At 41.6% G+C, this 20,109-nt stretch overlaps 1 protein-coding gene across 1 annotated transcript in view; it reads right to left on the bottom strand.

The window, feature by feature from the left end:
* Positions 1-20,109, bottom strand: part of CC2D1A (coiled-coil and C2 domain containing 1A) — a 3,016,164-nt gene that overhangs the window by 135,110 nt on the left and 2,860,945 nt on the right. Inside the window, exon 27 of the mRNA XM_044057686.1 lies at positions 19,532-19,658. Within this exon, the coding sequence (XP_043913621.1) occupies positions 19,532-19,658 (127 nt within the window). The remainder of the gene's footprint in view (positions 1-19,531; positions 19,659-20,109) is intronic.

The following is a 20,109-nucleotide window of genomic DNA, read 5'->3' on the forward strand; positions in this document are numbered from 1 at the left end:
TAGTCAATACAAGCAGAACAGTTGTTTCAAATTGTATTCAATTGGCCTCTTAGCAGATGTATAAAAAGGTATAAGTTGGAAAAAGAGGGTGGAGAAATACAAGGTGGATAGATCAAGTAAAAGAGGTTATGGTTTAATACCAGGGGATTATGTTGAGATAAGAGAAGAAAGAGATTTCAGCTGCAGAGAGGGGGTTAATCCGGGTATGAACATTGGCATAGCCAGTGGACTTTGAAATATTGGAGTAGACTTTTTTTAAAGTGGGATAGGGAGGTAATGGTGGTAATACTGGAAGGAAGGGAGTTCCATGTTTTGGCAGTGACATTGGCAAATAGAGCATCACCTCCTGAGTTATAGGATTTGACATTTTGAATAAGTGGCCTGTTTGTGGAACGTAGGCTGTTTAGATTGGTATATGGTATGACTAGGTTCTTTAGTGCAGGAGATTTGTCAGGGTGATTGAGTATTTTAAATGCCTCGATAAGTTGGGTTTGCAGAAGGAGGTTTGGGAGTTCTATCCATCCAAGGTATTTTAGGTTATTACAGTGGTGGGTTCTATATGGCGTACCAGTTGCAAATCTGGCAATGTGATTATAAGAACTTGAGAGTTTATTTAGCTCTGTTTTGTTAGGCTTGGTGAGCACTGGGGATGCATATAGAAGTGTAGAGAGTAAATGTGTGCGGGCAATGGTTACTTTTGCTATTGGTGTTAGAAAGGATTTGATTCTATATAGTGACCCTAATTTCTTATTCACGGTTTTAATAGTAAGATTAATATGCGTATCAAATCTAAGTTTACTGTCTATGGTAACTCCTAGTAGCTTAGTGTGGGGGTCTGGAGTGATATTCGTCCCGTTGTTTGATTGTATGATAAAGGCAGTGTAGGGGGATTTTTGGGTTGGATGGAAAAGAAGTAGTTTGGTCTTTTTTGGATTAAGAATTAGCTGTCGTCCTGATAGCCAATTTTCTACAGCTGTAAAGCAGGATTGGGTTTTGGCTAGTAGATTATCTAGAGATGTGTCGGAACATACTAATGTCGAGTCATCAGCATATTGTATACAGGTTGCCTCAGGGATGGCTTTATGCAGGTCATTAATAAAGACTGAAAAAAGAAGTGGGCCCAGTATAGACCCTTGTGGAACCCCTATGGTATTAGGTAGGAGAGTGGAGAGATTATTGTGCCAGAGTATTGCTTGTTTCCTACCTGAGAGGTAGGCATAAAACCAGCCCAATGTTAGGTTGTCCAGTTGGAGATTTTTTAGAGTATTATGAAGTAGTTGGTGGTTAACCATGTCAAAGGCTTTTGAGAGATCCAGGAAGAGAGCGGATGATATTTTTTTGTTGTTACGGTTTCGATTTATAGTATCCATAAAAGAGAGTAGGGCAGTAGTTGTGATGTGGTTGGGTCTGAAACCATGCTGTGAACTGGTCAGTAGTTTGTTCTGGATAAGATAGTGAAGAAGTTGCTTGTGCATACATTTTTCCATAATTTTGGCCAGGGGGGACATTATGGCTATTGGTCTATAGTTTGATAATTCAGTGGATGAACCCCCCTTATGAAATGGGATAACGTGGGATGTTTTCCAAATTGAGGGGATATTAGATTCTGTGATGGTACGATTTATTAATATGGAGATGGGGTAGGCTATGACATCAGCAGCTTTCTGTAAATATTCGGCTGGGAGGAGGTCTGCTGAGAGGGTAGTAGGTTTTAGTTTTTGTAGTAAGGATCTTACACTAGAAGTGGAGACAGGTTGTAGATTGAAAGTATGTCTAGTTACCGGGATGTCCTCAGTTACAGGGCTGCAGGTAGCAGATAGTTGGTTGGCTAAGGTTTGGATAGTATCCGTAAAGAAAGAGTTAAAGGTATTGGCTACCTCTATTGGGGTTTTATCAGATACCTGTTCTGGGGTAGGAGTGGTGGATTTGCCTGGATGGAGAAGGTTGTTAAGACCTGCCCAGAATTTTTGGGGGTTGTTTTGGTGTTTATTTTGTAGTTGGCAGTAGTAGGTTTTTTTGTCAGCTAGTATGGATTTTTTTGTTGCATTTCTTTGCTGCTGGAATTGGATGCGGTCTAGGGGTAATTTGGTTGTACGCCATTTTTCCCATGAATTGTTTCTGTTTTTAATTTTAAATTTAGTTTCTTTTGTAAGCCAGGGTGCAATATTGGTTTTAGTTTTGATTAATCTTTTGGGAGCATGAGTATCAAGTATGGCTAGGAAGGTAGTACTAAAATTAGATACTGCCTCCTCTAGAGGGAGATACTTTAGAGTAGTCCAGTTACAGGAATTGAGTTCCATTTGAAACTTTGAAAGGTCAAACTGCTTCTTGTTTCTAATTGACCTATACATGGGAGTTGTAGAGAGACATGTTTTATTTTTCGTTATATATGTGATGAGGTGATCACTTGATAACATTTCCATTGCCCCAGTGTTAATTATTTATTTATTTATTTTACATTTGTTGACCGTGCTAGTCTATCTGGATACATGTCCATTTTCAGTAGAGGCCCGGGGAGAAAAGCTCCAAATTATTAGTACATCAATTAATAAAGTTTAACAATAAAAATAAATGGAGATGTAATGGAAACAGGAAAAAACAGAGAGTTGCAAAGCTATAAAACAGTACAAATGCAATTACATCTGTATGACACTAGATGGAGCTTTTTCTAGCTTAAATTTTGGTTGAAAGGATTTCACCTAAATTTTATTTCTTTTTTAATATATAAAGTTGAACCCACCGAGACATTTTATATAACACTTTTTATTGAACAAGTCTTTAACATTATTTTTATGGATCATATTATCATTATTAAGGCTTTTAACGCCTTTTATTAGGGGTATATATTTTAACTTTATGAATGACGTAATTTTCTTATTGGTTGGTCAAAATGACGTTTAGTACTTAACAAACGGGTCTATATTATAACATTGCAGTTGCAAAACTTCGAATGTTATATCGAACCCACTACATTGAAGGCTAAAAATAGCGAAGCCGCAGAACATTGATTTCTTACCTAGGGCAAGATTTTGGTGGGCAGTTTCGTGGCTTCGCTACTTCCTCCACTGTGGTGCGATAGTTATGGACCTTAGGATGAGAGTGCGGGTTAAGGTAAGTGGATAGGTAGGAATGTATGTATGGTTTAGTGCAGGGTTAGAAGTAGGGTTTTGTTAAGTGTATGTGTGTGTATTAATTAGTTTGTGTATAGTTTCTTAGGATAAGTGTGCGATAGTTACAGACCTTAGGGTTAGGGTGCGGGTTAAGGTTAGTGGATAGATAGGAATGTATCTACGGTTTAGTGTAGGGTTAGAAATAGGGTTTTGTTAAGTGTATGTATATGGACTATTCATTTTGGGTTAGGGTGCGGGTTAAGGTTAGTGGATCGATAGGAATGTATCTACGGTTTAGTGTAGGGTTAGAAATAGGGTTTTGTTAAGTGTATGTGTATGGATTATTCATTTTGGTGTGCTTTTGTTGTGTGTATGTTTCTCGGAACAGCAAATTTTTACCCTGGGAAAAAATTTGCTATTCCGAGTGTTCGATGTTATCACATTTCGAAATTCCAAGTTCGAGCTTATGGTGTTCGATATTTTGGAATTTTGATTATGTGATATAGACCCTAACAAGCAGCACCATTGCACTTGCTTTATCTGATGAAGTCTGTTTTTAACTGATGAAAATGCTGTGTGGATTATTCCTGCGTTTATGTTCCTGAATTTGCTTAATAAAGCCTGCTTTCATCTTGAGTGTTGTTGTCAAGCCTTCCTTCAGTGCTAGCTGGTTTGTTATTTTGTTCTTGCAATTTGCGAGCACTTGCCCGGACATACTTTTTTGGCTGTAATCTTTGATGTTACCCAGACGTGCTCTTCACAGCACCCACAATGTGCCCAGGCGTGACTCTTTCTGCAATTCCTACTGAGTTATATGTATCAGTAACATATCTAAGTACAATACTGAGTTACATGTATCGCTAACGTATCTAAGTACAATTGTAAATTCTTTTTTTATAAGACCCTTTGCTCCTACTAATACTGGAACTGTCTGGGTATCCTTCCACATTGCTTTTGTTTCTGCTTGCAAGTCCTGGTATTTTATGACTTTGTCTCTCACTGTACACAAGACACTGCAGTCACTGGGTGTAGCAATTTCAATGATGAATGCTACTTTTGTCTTCTTTTCATGGACTACTGCATCTCATTTTCTCGCATCTATTTTTTGAACTGTTGGTAATGGGTGATCCCATGTGATATAAACTTCATTTTCTATAATACTTTGTGGCTCATGTTTCCGTGTTTTTCAGCTACTTCAGTGTTATAATGTTTGCACAAACCCCAGTGCAACAGTCATGCCACATTATTATACCTTTCAGTATACAGTCCATCTGTCATTAGTATGACACAACCAGCAACTAGGAGTGCGACTGTTTCCAATTCTGTTTACAAAACCTACACTTGTCTGCTCCTCCCACACGTTCAATTGATTTTGTAAACCAATGTGTATGTAGTCTACTATCTTGGGCTGCCAATATTAACCTTTCATCTTTTGGTTTAAATTCACCTCTGCTCCTGATCAACATGAGGTTGTTCCAAGAGTTTTCTATACATGCAAGTGTATTTCCACGTTTTCCACATTTCTTACCTTCGCATCTGGTCCTTCACTTTATATTCTTTTTTTTTGTTTTTTGGCACATTCAGTTGATGCCTGACTTTTATCTAGTTCTGGTTTGATTTCCATTCCTGTTTGACACTATGCTTTTGCTAAACTAAGCAGGGAAAACATCTTAGACTTATTCTCCTCATGTTTCAAAACTTTCACTATATTTGGGTCTTGTGAGGTCAGCAGATATGTATGCAGTCCCATAATTGCAGATCTATAAATGTAATCAACTTCTTGGAGGCCCATACCTCCAGAAAGGGGAATATATAGTCTTGGTATGAACTGATTTTTATAAATCATTTGATGAGCATGAAGCATCCTTCTTGTTTTCCTGTGTAACTGATCCAACACCTTTTGGGGCCAGTCAATCACTCCAAAACTGTAAGTTAGGACAGGAAGTACAAATTGGTTTATAGCTTGAACTTTGTTCATAGATGTCAACCCTGTTTTCAGTATTAATTTCAGTCTTCTAAAATATTCCTGTTTTATTCACATTTGCTCATGTTTTGTTGTTGATCTTTCATCAATTCCCAAATATTTATATACCCCCTCTTGGTCAAGTTCTTTTATATCACATTCCTGTCTCAAATTGAAGTTTTCTTGGTTTTGCAGGTTGCTTTGGCACATTTACTAAGACTAAATGACATTCTTATATCATCTGAAAAAGTCTTGACCACTTGCAGTTGTGCTTTCAGTTCCTCATCTGATGAGCTATACAGTTTTAAATTATCTACAAAAAGAAAATGAGAAGTCTTTACACTTTGTTTTCTGGCAGCCAATTTATAGCCATAATTTGATCTGTTAAGTAGACAGCTTAAGGGCAAGATAAAAGAGCAGTAGTGACAGAGAGTCACCCTGGAATATCCCCCTTTGATTTTTTAACCTTGGAATAATAATTTGTCCTTTACCATGGCTTAACTGCAAAGTGTTTGCCACTGTTTCATGGTCGCTGTAATATAACTGATCAGTGTAGGTTGTACCTTATAAATTTTTAAGCACTCTTTAATCCATGAATGTAGTTATACTGTCAAATGCTTTTTTGCAGTCGATCCATGCCAGACTTAGAATCTTCCCCTTTTTACAGTTCTCAATTATGACTTTATTTAATAACAAATGATCCATATGACTTTCTTTTGTTACCCTTTTGTTCTATTGCCATGATTGAGTTTTCTTCTAAATGACTATGAACTCTGTCAGCATCAGTTCCATTATACAGTTTATACGTTGTCGGAAGGCAAGTTATTGGTCTATAGTTTTTAGGACAGCTTGCAGACTTGCTCTTAAGCAGGAGTATTGTTTTTAGTGTTGTTAACCAGGCTGGTGTCTGTTTGGGGTGGGCATACAAATAGTTCTTACACATGGCTAAATCTTCGTGTAAAGATGTGAATACTTTTAGCCAGAAAAGTTAGGTAGCTAGATGAGAGAGTTTTTCAATGATACCTGAGTGGGGAATGGTGTCAACTGCCTTGGCTTCATCCAGGGCTTTGGTGATGTTCTCGAAGAAATCTACTAGGTTTAATAAACATGATCTACCCTTAATGAATCAAAACTGGGTTGGGTCTAGAGTTTGAAGGTCCCCTATGTCCTTGTAAAAAATGTCCATGATGACGCTTTCCATGGCCTTGAAGATGGGACTGGTTAGACTTATAGGTCTACAGATGCTGCCCTCCCTTGTGCAAGGGGATTACAGCTGCTGTTCTCCACTCTGCTGCAACAAAGCCAGTTCTCAGGCTATAGTTAAAGGGAACTCTAAGTGGTCTGCTAGGTCCTGTTTTAGATCGCTTAATAAGCATCCTGGGATGTTCTCTGGTCCCACTGAAGCTGTGTTTTTGGCCTTACAGAACACAGATAAGACCGAATCTTTAGAGATATTAGGCAGAGGACTGGTGTTTATGCTTTGGGATATGGTTGGTGGGGCGAGGGGGTGAAGTTTGCATCAAATCTGTTGGCTAGCAGGTTGGTGATTCCCTCCATTGCAGTAACAGTGGTACCATCTGTTACCAGTTGTGCACATAGCTGGGCATTCACTTTTATATTTCAGATGTAATTAAAGAATGCCTTAAGATTATCATTAACTAGGGACGCTATTTTAGCTTCATACTTAGCTTTAGAGGATTTTACAAGATTTTTGATTTTCTTGTTCAAGCTGAGGACGGAATTCTTCCTCTGCTGAGTCATTCCCCTCTTATTCTAACACATCAGTTTCTTTCTCTTGTTATATAACCTGTTTATACTTGAGGTCCACCAGGGAGGCTTGTTTTTGTTTGAGAGGGCCTGGTTTTGCTCCGATCAAGTATAGCAGAGTCCATACAGCTGCTTAAGTGTTTGTAAAGGGCATGTAAACACACCTGTACACAGGAGGTTTTGTTGTCTGTGAGTGCAGAGGGTATAAAACATGGTATACCATCGCTTAGTAGCCTGAAGTTTGCTTTGGAAAATTTGTCCTGTTACTTTGAACAAAACCTTCCCTGGAAAGGCATCACACAGTGTGTGTGTGTGTGTGTGTGGGGGGGGGGGGGGGTGCCATAACTCCCCATGTTGGGGAGTACTATGTCTAGGACGTTACAGCCCCTTGTAGGGCTGCAGACTATCTGTTCCAGAGCATGTGAATTGATAAAATCCAGGAACCTCTGGACGAGTGTGTTTGCACTCATGTATATCACCCAGTTGATGGAAGGATAACTGAAATCACTCACAACTAAGGTGTTAGGCTGTATGGAGAGTGACTCCAATAAGTCCAGGTAGACGGTGTGCTTTTCTTTGTTCATCATGAGGGACCTACAGCTTGCAATGATGTGGTAAGATATTTTGCCTAGAGTTAATTGGACATGGAGTCATGTGAGAAAGTCGCACTGTTGGACCAGTCTCAAGGTATACTTGGCTTTAATGAAGATGGATAACCTTCCACCTTTCTATTTCTTCATGCTCATTTTGAGGTCTGAATGTGTAGAAGGCATTGTAGCCTTGCACGGCCAGGATGTTCTCCACAGCAATGAACCATGTCTTAGTGACTGCACGGATGTCAGCATCTTCCAAAGTGAGGAGTGCTTCCAGGGAGTGCAGCTTCATGTTTAGACTTCTAGCATTAAGCAGCAGAACCTTGAGTTTGCCTTGGGTGGATTTTGTTACGTCAGGAATTGTGTTGCTTTGACATTGCCTAAAAAAGACATTATGGAGGGGGCCAAGTGCCTTTGCCAGTATTCAAAAACCTAGAGAAAACATGTGCAGACCACCTCTGGCAATGCAGCGTGGCCTGTTGACCATGTCATCCCAGGCTGACAGATGCTGGATCCCCCTGGACTGACACCAGCAGCTAAGCCAACTGTTGAAGTCGATGCTTTTTGTTTATACTGTCCTCGGTGAAGGGAGAATGCTGCTTAGGCTAGGGTCATACCTGCCTGGGACACATACTCAAAGTTCAGTCATGTTGCTCTTCATATAGTCCAGAGAGCTAAGTCTTAAGTCATTTACCTCGGCATGAACTATGACCAAGTCATAACAGTACTTATTGTTGACTTACTTGAGTGCATACGTGATCGGACAGCTCCTGGCACCTGATAGGCAGCTGACTATGACCTTCTCCAGCCTAGTGAGGGAAATATATGTGTGTCTCACTATGAAGTTAATAAGGACATTGGGTTTAGAGGTGTTCTGCCTTACGGGCTTATTTGTTGAGACACACGTGTGTGTTCTTATGTGTAGTGGTTTCTATTTGCTTAACAGTGTGTGTACTTTATGTTTGGGAGATCTCTGGACTTTTGGCAGACTTCTAGTGAGTACCTCCATGTATGCGGATCTTTGTGTTGTGCATTTAATTTATGTGAGAGGTGAACAGTGTGTGCTGACAATGTGTTTGGTATCTGGTTTTTTGTTACATGAGAGAAGTGATTCCAATTTCACAGTGTACTTACATCTCTCACAAAGGGTATTTGCTTGCTGGTGGAATAAATAGTTGTCAGTATACATGAGGCAACTAATACATTGCCTCAGTACTCCCATGTCAATCTGGCTGGCTGGAGAAATGAAGGGAAACTGCCTGTCCATTACAGCAGGTTTTTACCATATGAGCTATTAGGGAATGGAATGGGCTAGCATGACTAGTTTTTATACTTGGGCTATCAAGGGTTGTTCAAATGAGGACTGTGGATGATGGGTATGGCAACTCTGCTCAGTGCGCAACTAGGCTGCTTTTACTGCAGCAAAGAAGCTTGTGAGAGTTACACTGACAGTTGTCTAGGGAAAACTGTGTTTCAAGATGTCTGCATCTATACAGGGAAATGCTAACCCCACCTGTGCGATGCTCAGTGTCAAGGAAAAGTGAGGCTTAAATACAGGTGAAATCAAACAGTTTTAAACTAATCCACCAATAGGAAAGTACACAATGAACCTTCCTCCAGCAATCCCCAAGTAAGTCAAGGCTGGATCCACACTCTTCTGCCACAAGGGTCTAAATCTAGACTGTGCTAGCTAGCCTGAAAATACAGTTCAAAACAAGTGCAGAAAATATGCAGTCACAACAGTAGAAAGGCAGAAAGAATGCAGTGATCAGGCACAACGCAATTTTAAAAGTGCAACAGACATAAAATATACTTATTTTCCTTGATTTTTCTCTTGGATGCCTTGGATTAAAACAGAATCACTCTGGACCTCTGGCAAAAGATGCATGCCAAATGCCAAGCAGCTCCTGTTAACTGAGCCTCCATACTCTCCACGTTGCTATGAGCACTAGAAGCAGCCATATCTAGCCTGTTACCCGACATCTTGATTACATCTGCTGTGACCTCACTTTAGCCCGCTGTGTTCCCTGACTTCCTTTTCCTTAGGACTGCTCGTACTTCGACGATGGGCTCCTCCTCATCTAGCCTGTTACCCAACATCTTGATTACATCCGCTGTGTTCCCGGACTTCCTTTTCCTTAGTGCTGCTCGTACTTCGAAGATGGGCTCCTCCTCATCTAGCCTGTTACCTGACATCTTGATTACATCTGTTGTGACCTCACTTTAGCCCGCTGTGTTCCCTGACTTCCTTTTCTTTAGGGCTGCTCGTACTTCGACGATGGGCTCCTCCTCATCTAGCCTGTTACCTGACATCTTGATTACATCTGCTGTGACCTCACTTTAGCCCGCTGCATTCTCCGACTTCCTTTTCCTTAGTGCTGCTCGTACTTCGACGATGGGCTCCTCCTCATCTAGCCTGTTACTCGACATCTTGATTACATCTGCTGTGACCTCACTTTAGCCCGCTGCGTTCCCTGACTTCCTTTTCCTTAGGGCTGCTCGTACTTCTTCGACGATGGGCTCCCTCCTCTTCTTTCATCCTAAGGTGTTACTGGGGCAGTACAGCTTCTGTGGGGGTTTTCTTCATTTCAAAGCCACTGGAAGTACTCCTATCTGCCTTTAATTTCCTGTAGCCAAGATTATGAACAGTGCATGTCATTAATTCAGACAACATCCCTTACTGTATTCTGAAGCCTCTCCCTCACCACAATTTTCACACCATTTGAATAGTAGAGTCTGTATGCCAAGCTAAGTGGCTTTGCACTGCCCTTCTATCTTGTCTCCTGGATACAGTGGATGCCCAACCTTCTCCTTCCCATCATGCCATCTACCTCCAAGTTGTGTCATGGCAGTGAACCTACACTGAATGCAGCAATTTTAACTCACATTTGGCAGTTTAATTGGTTTTACATCCAGCTTTCGCTCAACACAGCTATCCCATGTAATCCAAACTGGGCAGATGAACACCACCCAGCCAGTAGCTTATGGACCAAGGGCTGCTGGGCTTTAAGATAAGCACACACTGGCCAACAGGGGCACATACAACCTTCCCACAATTACAATGGGTCCCTGGCATAGGTCAGAGTAAGCTTGGCCTTCAATCCACTTATCACCAGCAAATACCCATTTCTATTTCCGGTGACATTAGTCAGCATGACCAAATTACCTACACGCAATTTTTACACCACTGAATGGCTAAGCCTATCACAGTACGCAGTCTGTGATTTGTGTCTTATCTAGAGGATACTGCCCACCACAGCTGATGCTTAAAGCAGATGGTCTATACAAGAATGGTTCCCTACAGGGCACCATCTGCAGCCTGTGCTGCAACCCACAAGTGCATTCTTGGGAGAGTGTGAAGTAGAAACACTCAGCATTTTTTTTTTTTTTTTTTTTTTTTTTTTTTTTTTTGAGAAGCAGGAGGAGGAAACCACTCAGGGAAAAACATGCAAACTCCATACAGGCATTGGTCAGACGTCAGGATCAAATATTGCATTTTGCACATGGGAGGCAAAGATCTTTACCATTATGCCTGCTGGACTTATAACGACATCAGACTAGAAGGGGTGTGTGGCATAGTTAAGAGATGATTCTTCATGATGGAGATGTTTGGGGGGTAATACTGGGTGAAATGTAGGCATTAATGTGTAAAACCTGACTACACATCTCAGGGGAATGGGAAGCAGCACTATAAAATACCTTTCGTGCAATACCTACATGTGTACATATTATGTTGGTGCCCGTGTATGTCTGTGAGTGTATATCTATACTATACTATATCATATATATATATATATATATATATATATATATAGATTTATTATTAATTGTATAATAATTATACAATATATTTATATATTATTATAATAAAAAAAAAAAAAAAAAAAAAAATATATATATATATATATATATATATATATATATATATGTATATATATATACACACACACACACACACACACACATACACATATCTTGGCCAGTTTGGATCCCTAAGAAACAGCAGACATGACAGGCTACTTGGCTTGGACTTCTCACCTAAAGTCATAATTCGAGCACTGTCACACTGAGGCACTTGTACCTGTATTTTTGCTAACATCTTCGTGGGATTTTGTAGGCACACTTACAGTGACACTGCTCTATGTTTCACGGACCTCTGAGCGACATTGCTTCCTTGTGACAGTTTCCTCTAATCATTTTGCATTTCAACAAGTCTGCAGACTTGCTGTAGATGATGATTTTACTCCCATTCTGATTGTAGAAGGCTCCTAGTTCTGCCCTATCTGTGCTGTACTACATAGGTTCATAGGTTCATACTAGGCTATCTGCCCAAGGGCATTTATAAGCCTAGCCCATAGTTATGTGGCTTTCGCCACCCCTTTAGTTTGAAGAAAACTATGCCTATTATTTTGCTGTGCCTCTGTCAAGCAGTGACACTGAAGTAATCCCTGGGGTATATCTGCGATCTCCCATCCATTGGTCAAGATTCCTCTTGAACAAGGCCAGCGAGTTGCAGTGCAGTGGTTAGAGCACCGATTTAGCGTATAAGCCATGCACAGTTTGAATCCTAACTCTGGCTAATATAGTTTATGTGTGGAAGCAGTTGTAAATTAATTTTGGGTTGGGAGGGTGGCCTAATGGTTAAGGTGTTTGCCTTACAAACACAAGGTGCAGGGTTTGAGTCTCACAAGGGATAATTGGCTAGGCTTAAAATGGCTCGCAAGGGCAGTTAGCTTAGTGCTAATCTATGAACCTATGAACCTATGAGGTGCTCTGCCTCACATGTACCGGGATTTTGTTCCACAGCATAGGGAGTCTCTGGGTGATGAATCTGTCCCTCCAGCACGTTCTATTAATAACCGTGTCAAGGTTTAAGTCTCCCGCCCTTGTGGTTCTGAGGGATCTAGATTTTTTTAAGGTGAAGCATATTCATCAAATCTGGGTTTGACATGGCCTTATATGTCAGGCACAGGTCACCTCTGAGCAAGCGGTATGCGACTGAATAGAGCTGGAGTTCTTTCAGTCGGGCAGCATAAGACATATTTTTGAGACCCTTTATCCTTTTGGTGAGGAACTTTTGGGGCCTTTCCAGCTGCTGCAGGTGTCGGGTCAGATACATTCCGAATGGGGCACTGTACTCAATCATAGGTCTAATGAGTGATGAGTACAGGAGGACGATGACCTCCCTAGATCTAGATGTGAATCCCTTCATGATCAGGTGGGCAATGTAGAAGGTTTTCCTAACTACTTTGTCAACATGAGTGTCAAACGGAAGGTTACTGTCAACCTGGGTCCCCAGATCCCTGATGACTTCTTCTGTGCTCAGTGGATTGCCACCTATATGGTAGCTAGGGGTAATCTTGTTTTTCCCGAAGGGTATGACTATGCATTTCTTGGCGTTTAACTTTAGGCCATGGCTCTAGCACCAGTTATCTGTTTCTGTGAGGCCCTTCTGAAGGATATCTGTGTCAGATGTGGTTTCGACTATGGCGCCCAGTTTGCAGTCATCTGCAAACTTTGTCAGCCATAACCCTCCTGTGTTTAATTGTACTTCAGAAAAGTAGATGCAGAACAAGAGTGGTCCCAGGACTGAGCCCTGTGGGACACCACTTGTGACAGGCTTTGAGTCTGACATGGCGCCAGCAACTCTGACCCTGTGGGTTCTGCACTTAGCCAGTTTGCAACACATCTTGTAATGTAAGGGTTTACATTCAAGCTGATGAGGTTTTCGATGATACCTGAGTGGGGTATTGTGTCGAAGGCCTTTGCCAGGTTGAGGTAGGCTGTATGGACTGCCTTGCCCTCATCAATAGCCTTGGTGACTGTTTCGAAAAAGTCAACCAAGTTTAAAAGGCATGATCTGCCTTTGACAAAGCCAAATTGGGATGGATCCAAAGTCTGCAAGTTCTCTATGTCTTTATTTATGAGTTCCATTATGATCCTCTCCATGGCTTTGCAGATAAGGCTTGTCAAGCTAATGGGACGGTAATTTCCAGGGTCGGTGGAAGCTCCGCCCTTGTGAAGTGGGACCACAGTCGCCGTGCGACACTCCTTGGGTACGTATCCTGAGGTGAGGCTAAGCTTAAACAGCTGTCCTAACTGCGGGTTTAATTCCTCATTGAGTTCGTGGAGCACACAGCCGGGGACACCATCCGGTCCCATGGATGCTGTGTTTTTTGCCTTGGAGAGAGCAGTTCTCACCTGGGCGTTGGAGATGTTTGGGGGGCTACAATCCTCTGGTATAGATATCTCTCCTTTTGGGGGGGAGGGGGGGGAGAAGTTTGCACTGAATCTGTCAGCCAGTATGTTGGCAATGTGTGTAGGTTCAGTAATCATCACATCATTTTGAACTAATTCTGAGCATATCTGGGAGTTTCCTCCTAGGTTTCTAACATAGCTAAAGAAGGCCTTATGATTGTCTTTTGAGTCCTTGGCTATTTTTCTCTCAAAATTTGCCTTGGATGACTTTATGAGAGCTCTTAGTTTTTTACTTATAATGATCAAAGGTGTCTTACCCTTCAAGGATTTTGCTCTATCTTGTAGTAGCTTCCTCCTTTTGTTGTAGAGCTTGTTTATGGCTGGGGTCCACCAGACTGGATGCTTGCCTTTGGTACAAAGAGTCTTAGTTTTGTTTGGGATTGCCTGATCCATGCAGTCCTGTAGGTGCTGGTAGAAGGCATTTGTAAGTGATTCAGCGGTTTGAGTAATGTTTACCACTGGCTCAGGGGCCTTAAAGGAGACCACACTAGTTTTTAGAAGTGTGAAGTCGGCTTTTGAGAAGTTTTTCACTGTGGTCTTTTTTATTTCAGTTGGGGGCGGGATGAGGACCTCCAGCGAGATTAGTTTATCTGATCTCACCAGTGAGGGGTATACTTCTGGTGATGAACATTGTGATCCCATGTTCGTGATGATGAGATCAAGTATGTTTTCTCCTCTTGTGGGGATGGTGACTAGTTGTTCCATGGCATTTGAGTTTATGAACTCCAGGAACCTTTGGGCTAGAGTGTTTGGGCTTGAGTAGTGTTCCCAGTCTATATTATGGTAGTTGAAATCACCTAGTATGATGGTATTTGGAGATACATTTATCCCCTCCAGTGTTTTCAGGAAGGCCATGTGAGGTTCCTGAGTTTGAGAGGGTGGCCTGTAACATGCTACAAATTGCAGAGCAGTCTTGCCTATGGTTAATTGCACCTGGATGGTCTCCGATGCATCGTGCGTTGCCACCAACCTTGAGGTGTGTGTGTCCTTTATGAATATGGACACCCCCCCCCCTCCTTTCTTGGTGTTGTCTGGATTTTGGGGCCGGAACGCATGATATGAGGTGAAACCTGATAGTGCTGGGGTGCTCTCAGGAGCCTTGAACCAGGTTTGTCACAGCACAGACATTGATGTTCTCCATACTGAGAAGGGCCTCGAGTGCGTGCATCTTGAGATTGAGACTTCTGGCATTGAGCAGCATTACCCTTATTTTTTTTCCTTTTTTGTGTTCTAGGGTGGTAGGTTTAGAATTTGAGCCTTGCCTAAAAAAAGGCACTATGGGGGTGGCAAGAGCCTTTGCCAATATCCGGAAGCCCAGGGGTGACAGGTGCAAGCCGTCCCTTGCGAAGCAGCGTGGCTTGTCCAGCATGTCATCCCAGGCAGACAGACATTGGATCCCCTTTGAATGACACCAAAATTTAAGCCAATTATTAAAGCTGATCATCTTATCACTGTATTGTGGCATCATTCTAGGTGAAGGTAGGATACTGCTCAAGGTCAGGGTTATACCTGCCTGGGCTACATAATCAGAGAGCTCCTCAATGTCTCTTTTCATGTAGTCCAAGGAGGTACATCTCAGGTCGTTGACACCAGCATGGACAATGACTGAGTCGTACTTGTACTTGCTGTTGAGAGACCTGAGTGCTTGCGTTATGTGGCGGATTCTAGCGCCCGACAGGCAGCTTACTGTGACCTTCTCCTTACTCAGTCTGGTGAGCGGGACGTCAGTGTGCCTGACTATGGAGTCACCAATGACGAGTGTGTCTGGCATTGTGTTTGGCCTTAAGGGCTGTGACTGTTTGACACTGACTGTGTGGTCTATGTGAAGCATGTGTTGGGTCCTGAGGTGGTAGTTCTTTGGGTGTCTGCTTTGGAGGCCTCTGCTGTTTTGGTAGATTTTTGGTCAGAGCCTCCGAGTATGTCTTTGTGTGATTATGTGTATGATTTGAAGTTGTGATGGTACTATGTGTGACTGGGTATGTAGTGTGTGTGGTTACCTTCTCCTCCTGTCTGGTCTTGCCAGTCCTATGTTGAGAGAGCTCAGCCTCCAGTTTGGCCGTATAGTTGCATCTCTCGCATGTATTTGTGTTTTGTGGGAGAAGGAGAGGATTGTCTGTGTACATGAGGCAATTGTAACATTGCCTCAATATTCCCAGGTCCACCAGCTGAGCAGGAGAGGACACTAGCAACTGATCCCTCGACATACTAGAAGTAATAGATAAAGAACTTACAAAAGACTCCGGGGGATGTGGGTTCTAGGCTGGTGGGGTACAATCTATAATAATAGTGCTTAATCGAGGTGCAAGTACTGTAGGAGCAAGTGCTAGGCTTTACAGATAGAGAATAGTCTACTTGGGAATCAAGTAGAGATGAAGTTTTTAGTTATAGGATACGCTGGTTAGATCGTCAGTACAGTTCGAGGAAGGTAGATTTAAGGGAAAATTTGAAGAGTGGAATTTAGGTAGCCCGAATAGTTTAACCTTGTTAAACCGCCGCTGCTCTTGTGTGCAACAGTGGCAACTCCGCGCTAAATCGCAGGGGACCACGAGGAGCTATGCCAAGTTCTCTAATGCCTGAAAAAACCCGCCAAGCGCGCTTTATAGCAGGGGGCTGGAAAAAACAGGAAATGACCCAAAATGGCCAACAAATTACTAGTTGCTGTCTCTAACCACTCCTCTGAGGACAAACAAGCAACTCAGTACTCCCCACTCCCACTGGTGAGTAAAGAAACTACCTCTGGCCACACAAGAAAATGGAGGAACACAGGAACCAAATACAAAGCCCAGGGATCAGCAAAATCTGATCACTGGAACAACTAGCTAGGAAAGTTTAGGAAAGGAGAAGTATTTTTTTGTTTTTTTTTAGTTTTTTGCAAACAGACAGAAAAAATACAGTAAATGCTTTGGTATTTGACTAAATTGCTATCAAAGGCTGGTACACTTGAGTGTATTAGCCTGTTTGTTACTTTTAAGCAAAACTTTAGCCAACAAGTGCAATCAACAATTTAAGCACAGAAAAACAGGAAAATCAGGTAATAAAACAGTAATATAGGCACAAACAGAAGTCGAAAAGCTCAAAAGATTGAAAAATGCAAAAAAAATGTTTAAAAAATACTTATAATCAAGAAAGTTGCTTTTTCTGCTCTCTGCTGGCTTAGGAACTCTGCAGGGGACCACGAGGAGCTATGCCAAGTTCTCTAATGTCTGAAAAAGCCCGCCAAGCGCGCTTTACAGCAGGGGGCTGGAAAAAACAGGAAATGACCCAAAATGACCAACAAATTACTAGTTGCTGTCTCTAACCACTCCTCTGAGGACAAACAAGCAGCTCAGTACTCCCCACTCCCACTGGTGAGTAAAGAAACTACCTCTGGCCACACAAGAAAATGGAGGAACACAGGAACCAAATACAAAGCCCAGGGATCAGCAAAATCTGATCACTGGAACAACTAGCTAGGAAAGTTTAGGAAAGGAGAAGTATTTTTTTGTTTTTTTTTAGTTTTTTTGCAAACAGACAGAAAAAATGCAGTAAATGCTTTGGTATTCGACTAAATTGCTATCAAAGGCTGGTACACTTGAGTGTATTAGCCTGTTTGTTACTTTTAAGCAAAACTTTAGCCAACAAGTGCAATCAACAATTTAAGCACAGAAAAACAGGAAAATCAGGTAATAAAACAGTAATATAGGCACAAACAGAAGTCGAAAAGCTCAAAAGATCGAAAAATGCAAAAAAAAATGTTTAAAAAATACTTATCAAGAAAGTTGCTTTTTCTGCTCTCTGCTGGCTTAGGAACTCTGCAGGGGACCACGAGGAGCTATGCCAAGTTCTCTAATGCCTGAAAAAGCCCGCCAAGCTCGCTTTATAGCAGGGGGCTGGAAAAAACAGGAAATGACCCAAAATGGCCAACAAATTACTAGTTGCTGTCTCTAACCACTCCTCTGAGGACAAACAAGCAGCTCAGTACTCCCCACTCCCACTGATGAGTAAAGAAACTACCTCTGGCCACACAAGAAAATGGAGGAACACAGGAACCAAATACAAAGCCCAGGGATCAGCAAAATCTGATCACTGGAACAACTAGCTAGTAAAGTTTAGGAAAGCAGAAGTATTTTTTGTTTTTTTTTTAGTTTTTTGCAAACAGACAGAAAAAATACAGTAAATGCTTTGGTATTCGACTAAATTGCTATCAAAGGCTGGTACACTCACATTTCGGGCTCCATTTAGTGCACTTTGTCACAGTCCTGGTTTGTGTATGACATGTAGCAGTTGTGTAGTGAATATTTTTGCCAGAATGTTCCGAGGTTTGTCAAGCTCCTACACATAACACTTGGGTCAGTGCCAGGACACTCCCTCCTTAACAGAAGTAACACTTTACAAGTGTGTTCACTGGTTACTTGAGTTCATTCACTCAGTGCACTCTGTTTCCAACCTGGCTCCTTCTCCAGCTTGTAGCAAACTGGATGTGAGGGTAATGCAAGGTACACATTTTTTAAAATTGGTTGCTAAACCTGGGAACCATCTGCAGTGGGTTCCCCTGTATCTGTGTTTCTGTGGGAAATGGTAGGTTTTTTCCAACATTAGTGTGTGTCATGCTGTTTTGTTACTTGAGCTGTTCACTACCGAATGTTGTGCTTCATCTTGGCCTTATTCACGGCTTTCATTCACATTCTTCACTAAAAGGAGAGGTGAAGTGAAGATGCAAGCCGTTGTTTGTCACTCTACAGTCTGTACACCATCACTAGTTACCAAACTGTTCTTTCTTAGTTAGCCTGCTGCAGCAGCATTCTCTTCCTTAGAATATTCAAAGCAATGAAAATGGTTAATAATCTTTTAGGGAATATTCATGAACGTTCATTCTTTAACCCCCTCTTAACTACGTCAATGACTTGTTTACTTTATGAAGACTGATTTGACACATAAGTGGTCTCTCTATCAGTACTACCTTTTGTGTAATATTAATTCACACAATCAACACATCTCTTTTTTGCTTCAAATATCCTGCACCTACAGGCATAATACTTCGACCTGTAATACTGTGCTTTCTTGAACGGTACTTGATAATTAAATGGACAGTATTAACTCAGTGTGTGTGTCTATAACATAGGCTCATAGATTAGTACTAGTAGTCTCCTGAAATCTGTCTTTGTGCTTGACTGAACTTTCCCCTACTTGGATTTTGAACCATCACACTTAATCCAGCAGAATTATATGGCTGTTAAGTGAAAACTAGATACTTTATCTTTGAATGATGTGGCAAAATAGGCAGACATATTCAATTAGCCCTGAATTGTTGGTAAACGGTCTCTATCTAAAGCATGCCTCACTGTTCATGAAGTACAGAGACACATACCTCTCTCTTGCCCTACAGTAACTATACCCTTAACCAGTGGACATAACTCTGAGATATGAACACCAGACTAGAAGGGGTGTGCGGCATAGCTAAGAGGTGATTTATCATGATGGAGATGTCTGGGGGTAATATTGGGGGAACTGATGCACAACTATGGAACACCTGACTACACATCTCAGGGGGGGGTTCCTATTGCGTTATTGAAAGATAACGTAATTGAACCATCAAAACTTCAAAATGGCTGTATTTCAAAGATCGCATTGTGGGATCGCAGTACAGTAAGGATTAGAATATTTGCTCTTTCCTCGCTGTAGTGCGATCTCAGATTTGGAATATATATTTAGCGGGGGGTGTGCGGGGCGCAGCCCCCCACAATACAAGATTTTAAATGCTGCCATTTTGAAGTTTTGATGGTTTGATATGTTATTTTTCGATAACATAATATGAAATCCTCAGGGGAATGGGAAGTAACACAGGACAACTCTAACAATACCTTTCATGAAGGCAGGGTCTCCACGCTCAAGCTGTGTTTTCTCCAACTGGATCTGTTGTGAAATCTCTTGATATTGGTTCATCAGATCAACTGGAACTTCCCGCTGAGCTTCTCTGAACGCCTGAATCTAGTGGACAAATGGAAGAGGGGGTTAACATGACATTATTTAAGCAATAGTGTCTGTCAGAAACATACAGCTTCACACTAATCAAAACTAAATTACACAATGTGGGGAAAGGGTGTCAATAGAAACAATGCAAGCTAAATAAAACAGGTGCAACACTGTGCATAATACACAGGACAAATTAAAAAGCATAAGAATTTAGTAATACCGAGTCCATCTCTTAGGATCAAGTCACTACTAAAATGTACTTTACGTAGGCAGTTACTGCAACACTGAATCTAAAACAGCATCTCATTTTGCAGGCAATCCATGAAATGTTCCCATTACTACATAACCCTACACCACAAGGCACTTCCTAAGACGTACCAACAGAGAACTGCACAGCTTATGGCATACAATCATTCCAATGTGGGCATGTCATGCGTGTAACACACCTTACAGCTTCTCTTCCAGA

The sequence above is a fragment of the Protopterus annectens genome, chromosome 15.part0 (assembly GCF_019279795.1).
Source record: "Protopterus annectens isolate FY-2018-M chromosome 15.part0, PAN1.0, whole genome shotgun sequence".
NCBI classification, from domain to species: Eukaryota; Metazoa; Chordata; order Ceratodontiformes; family Protopteridae; genus Protopterus; species Protopterus annectens.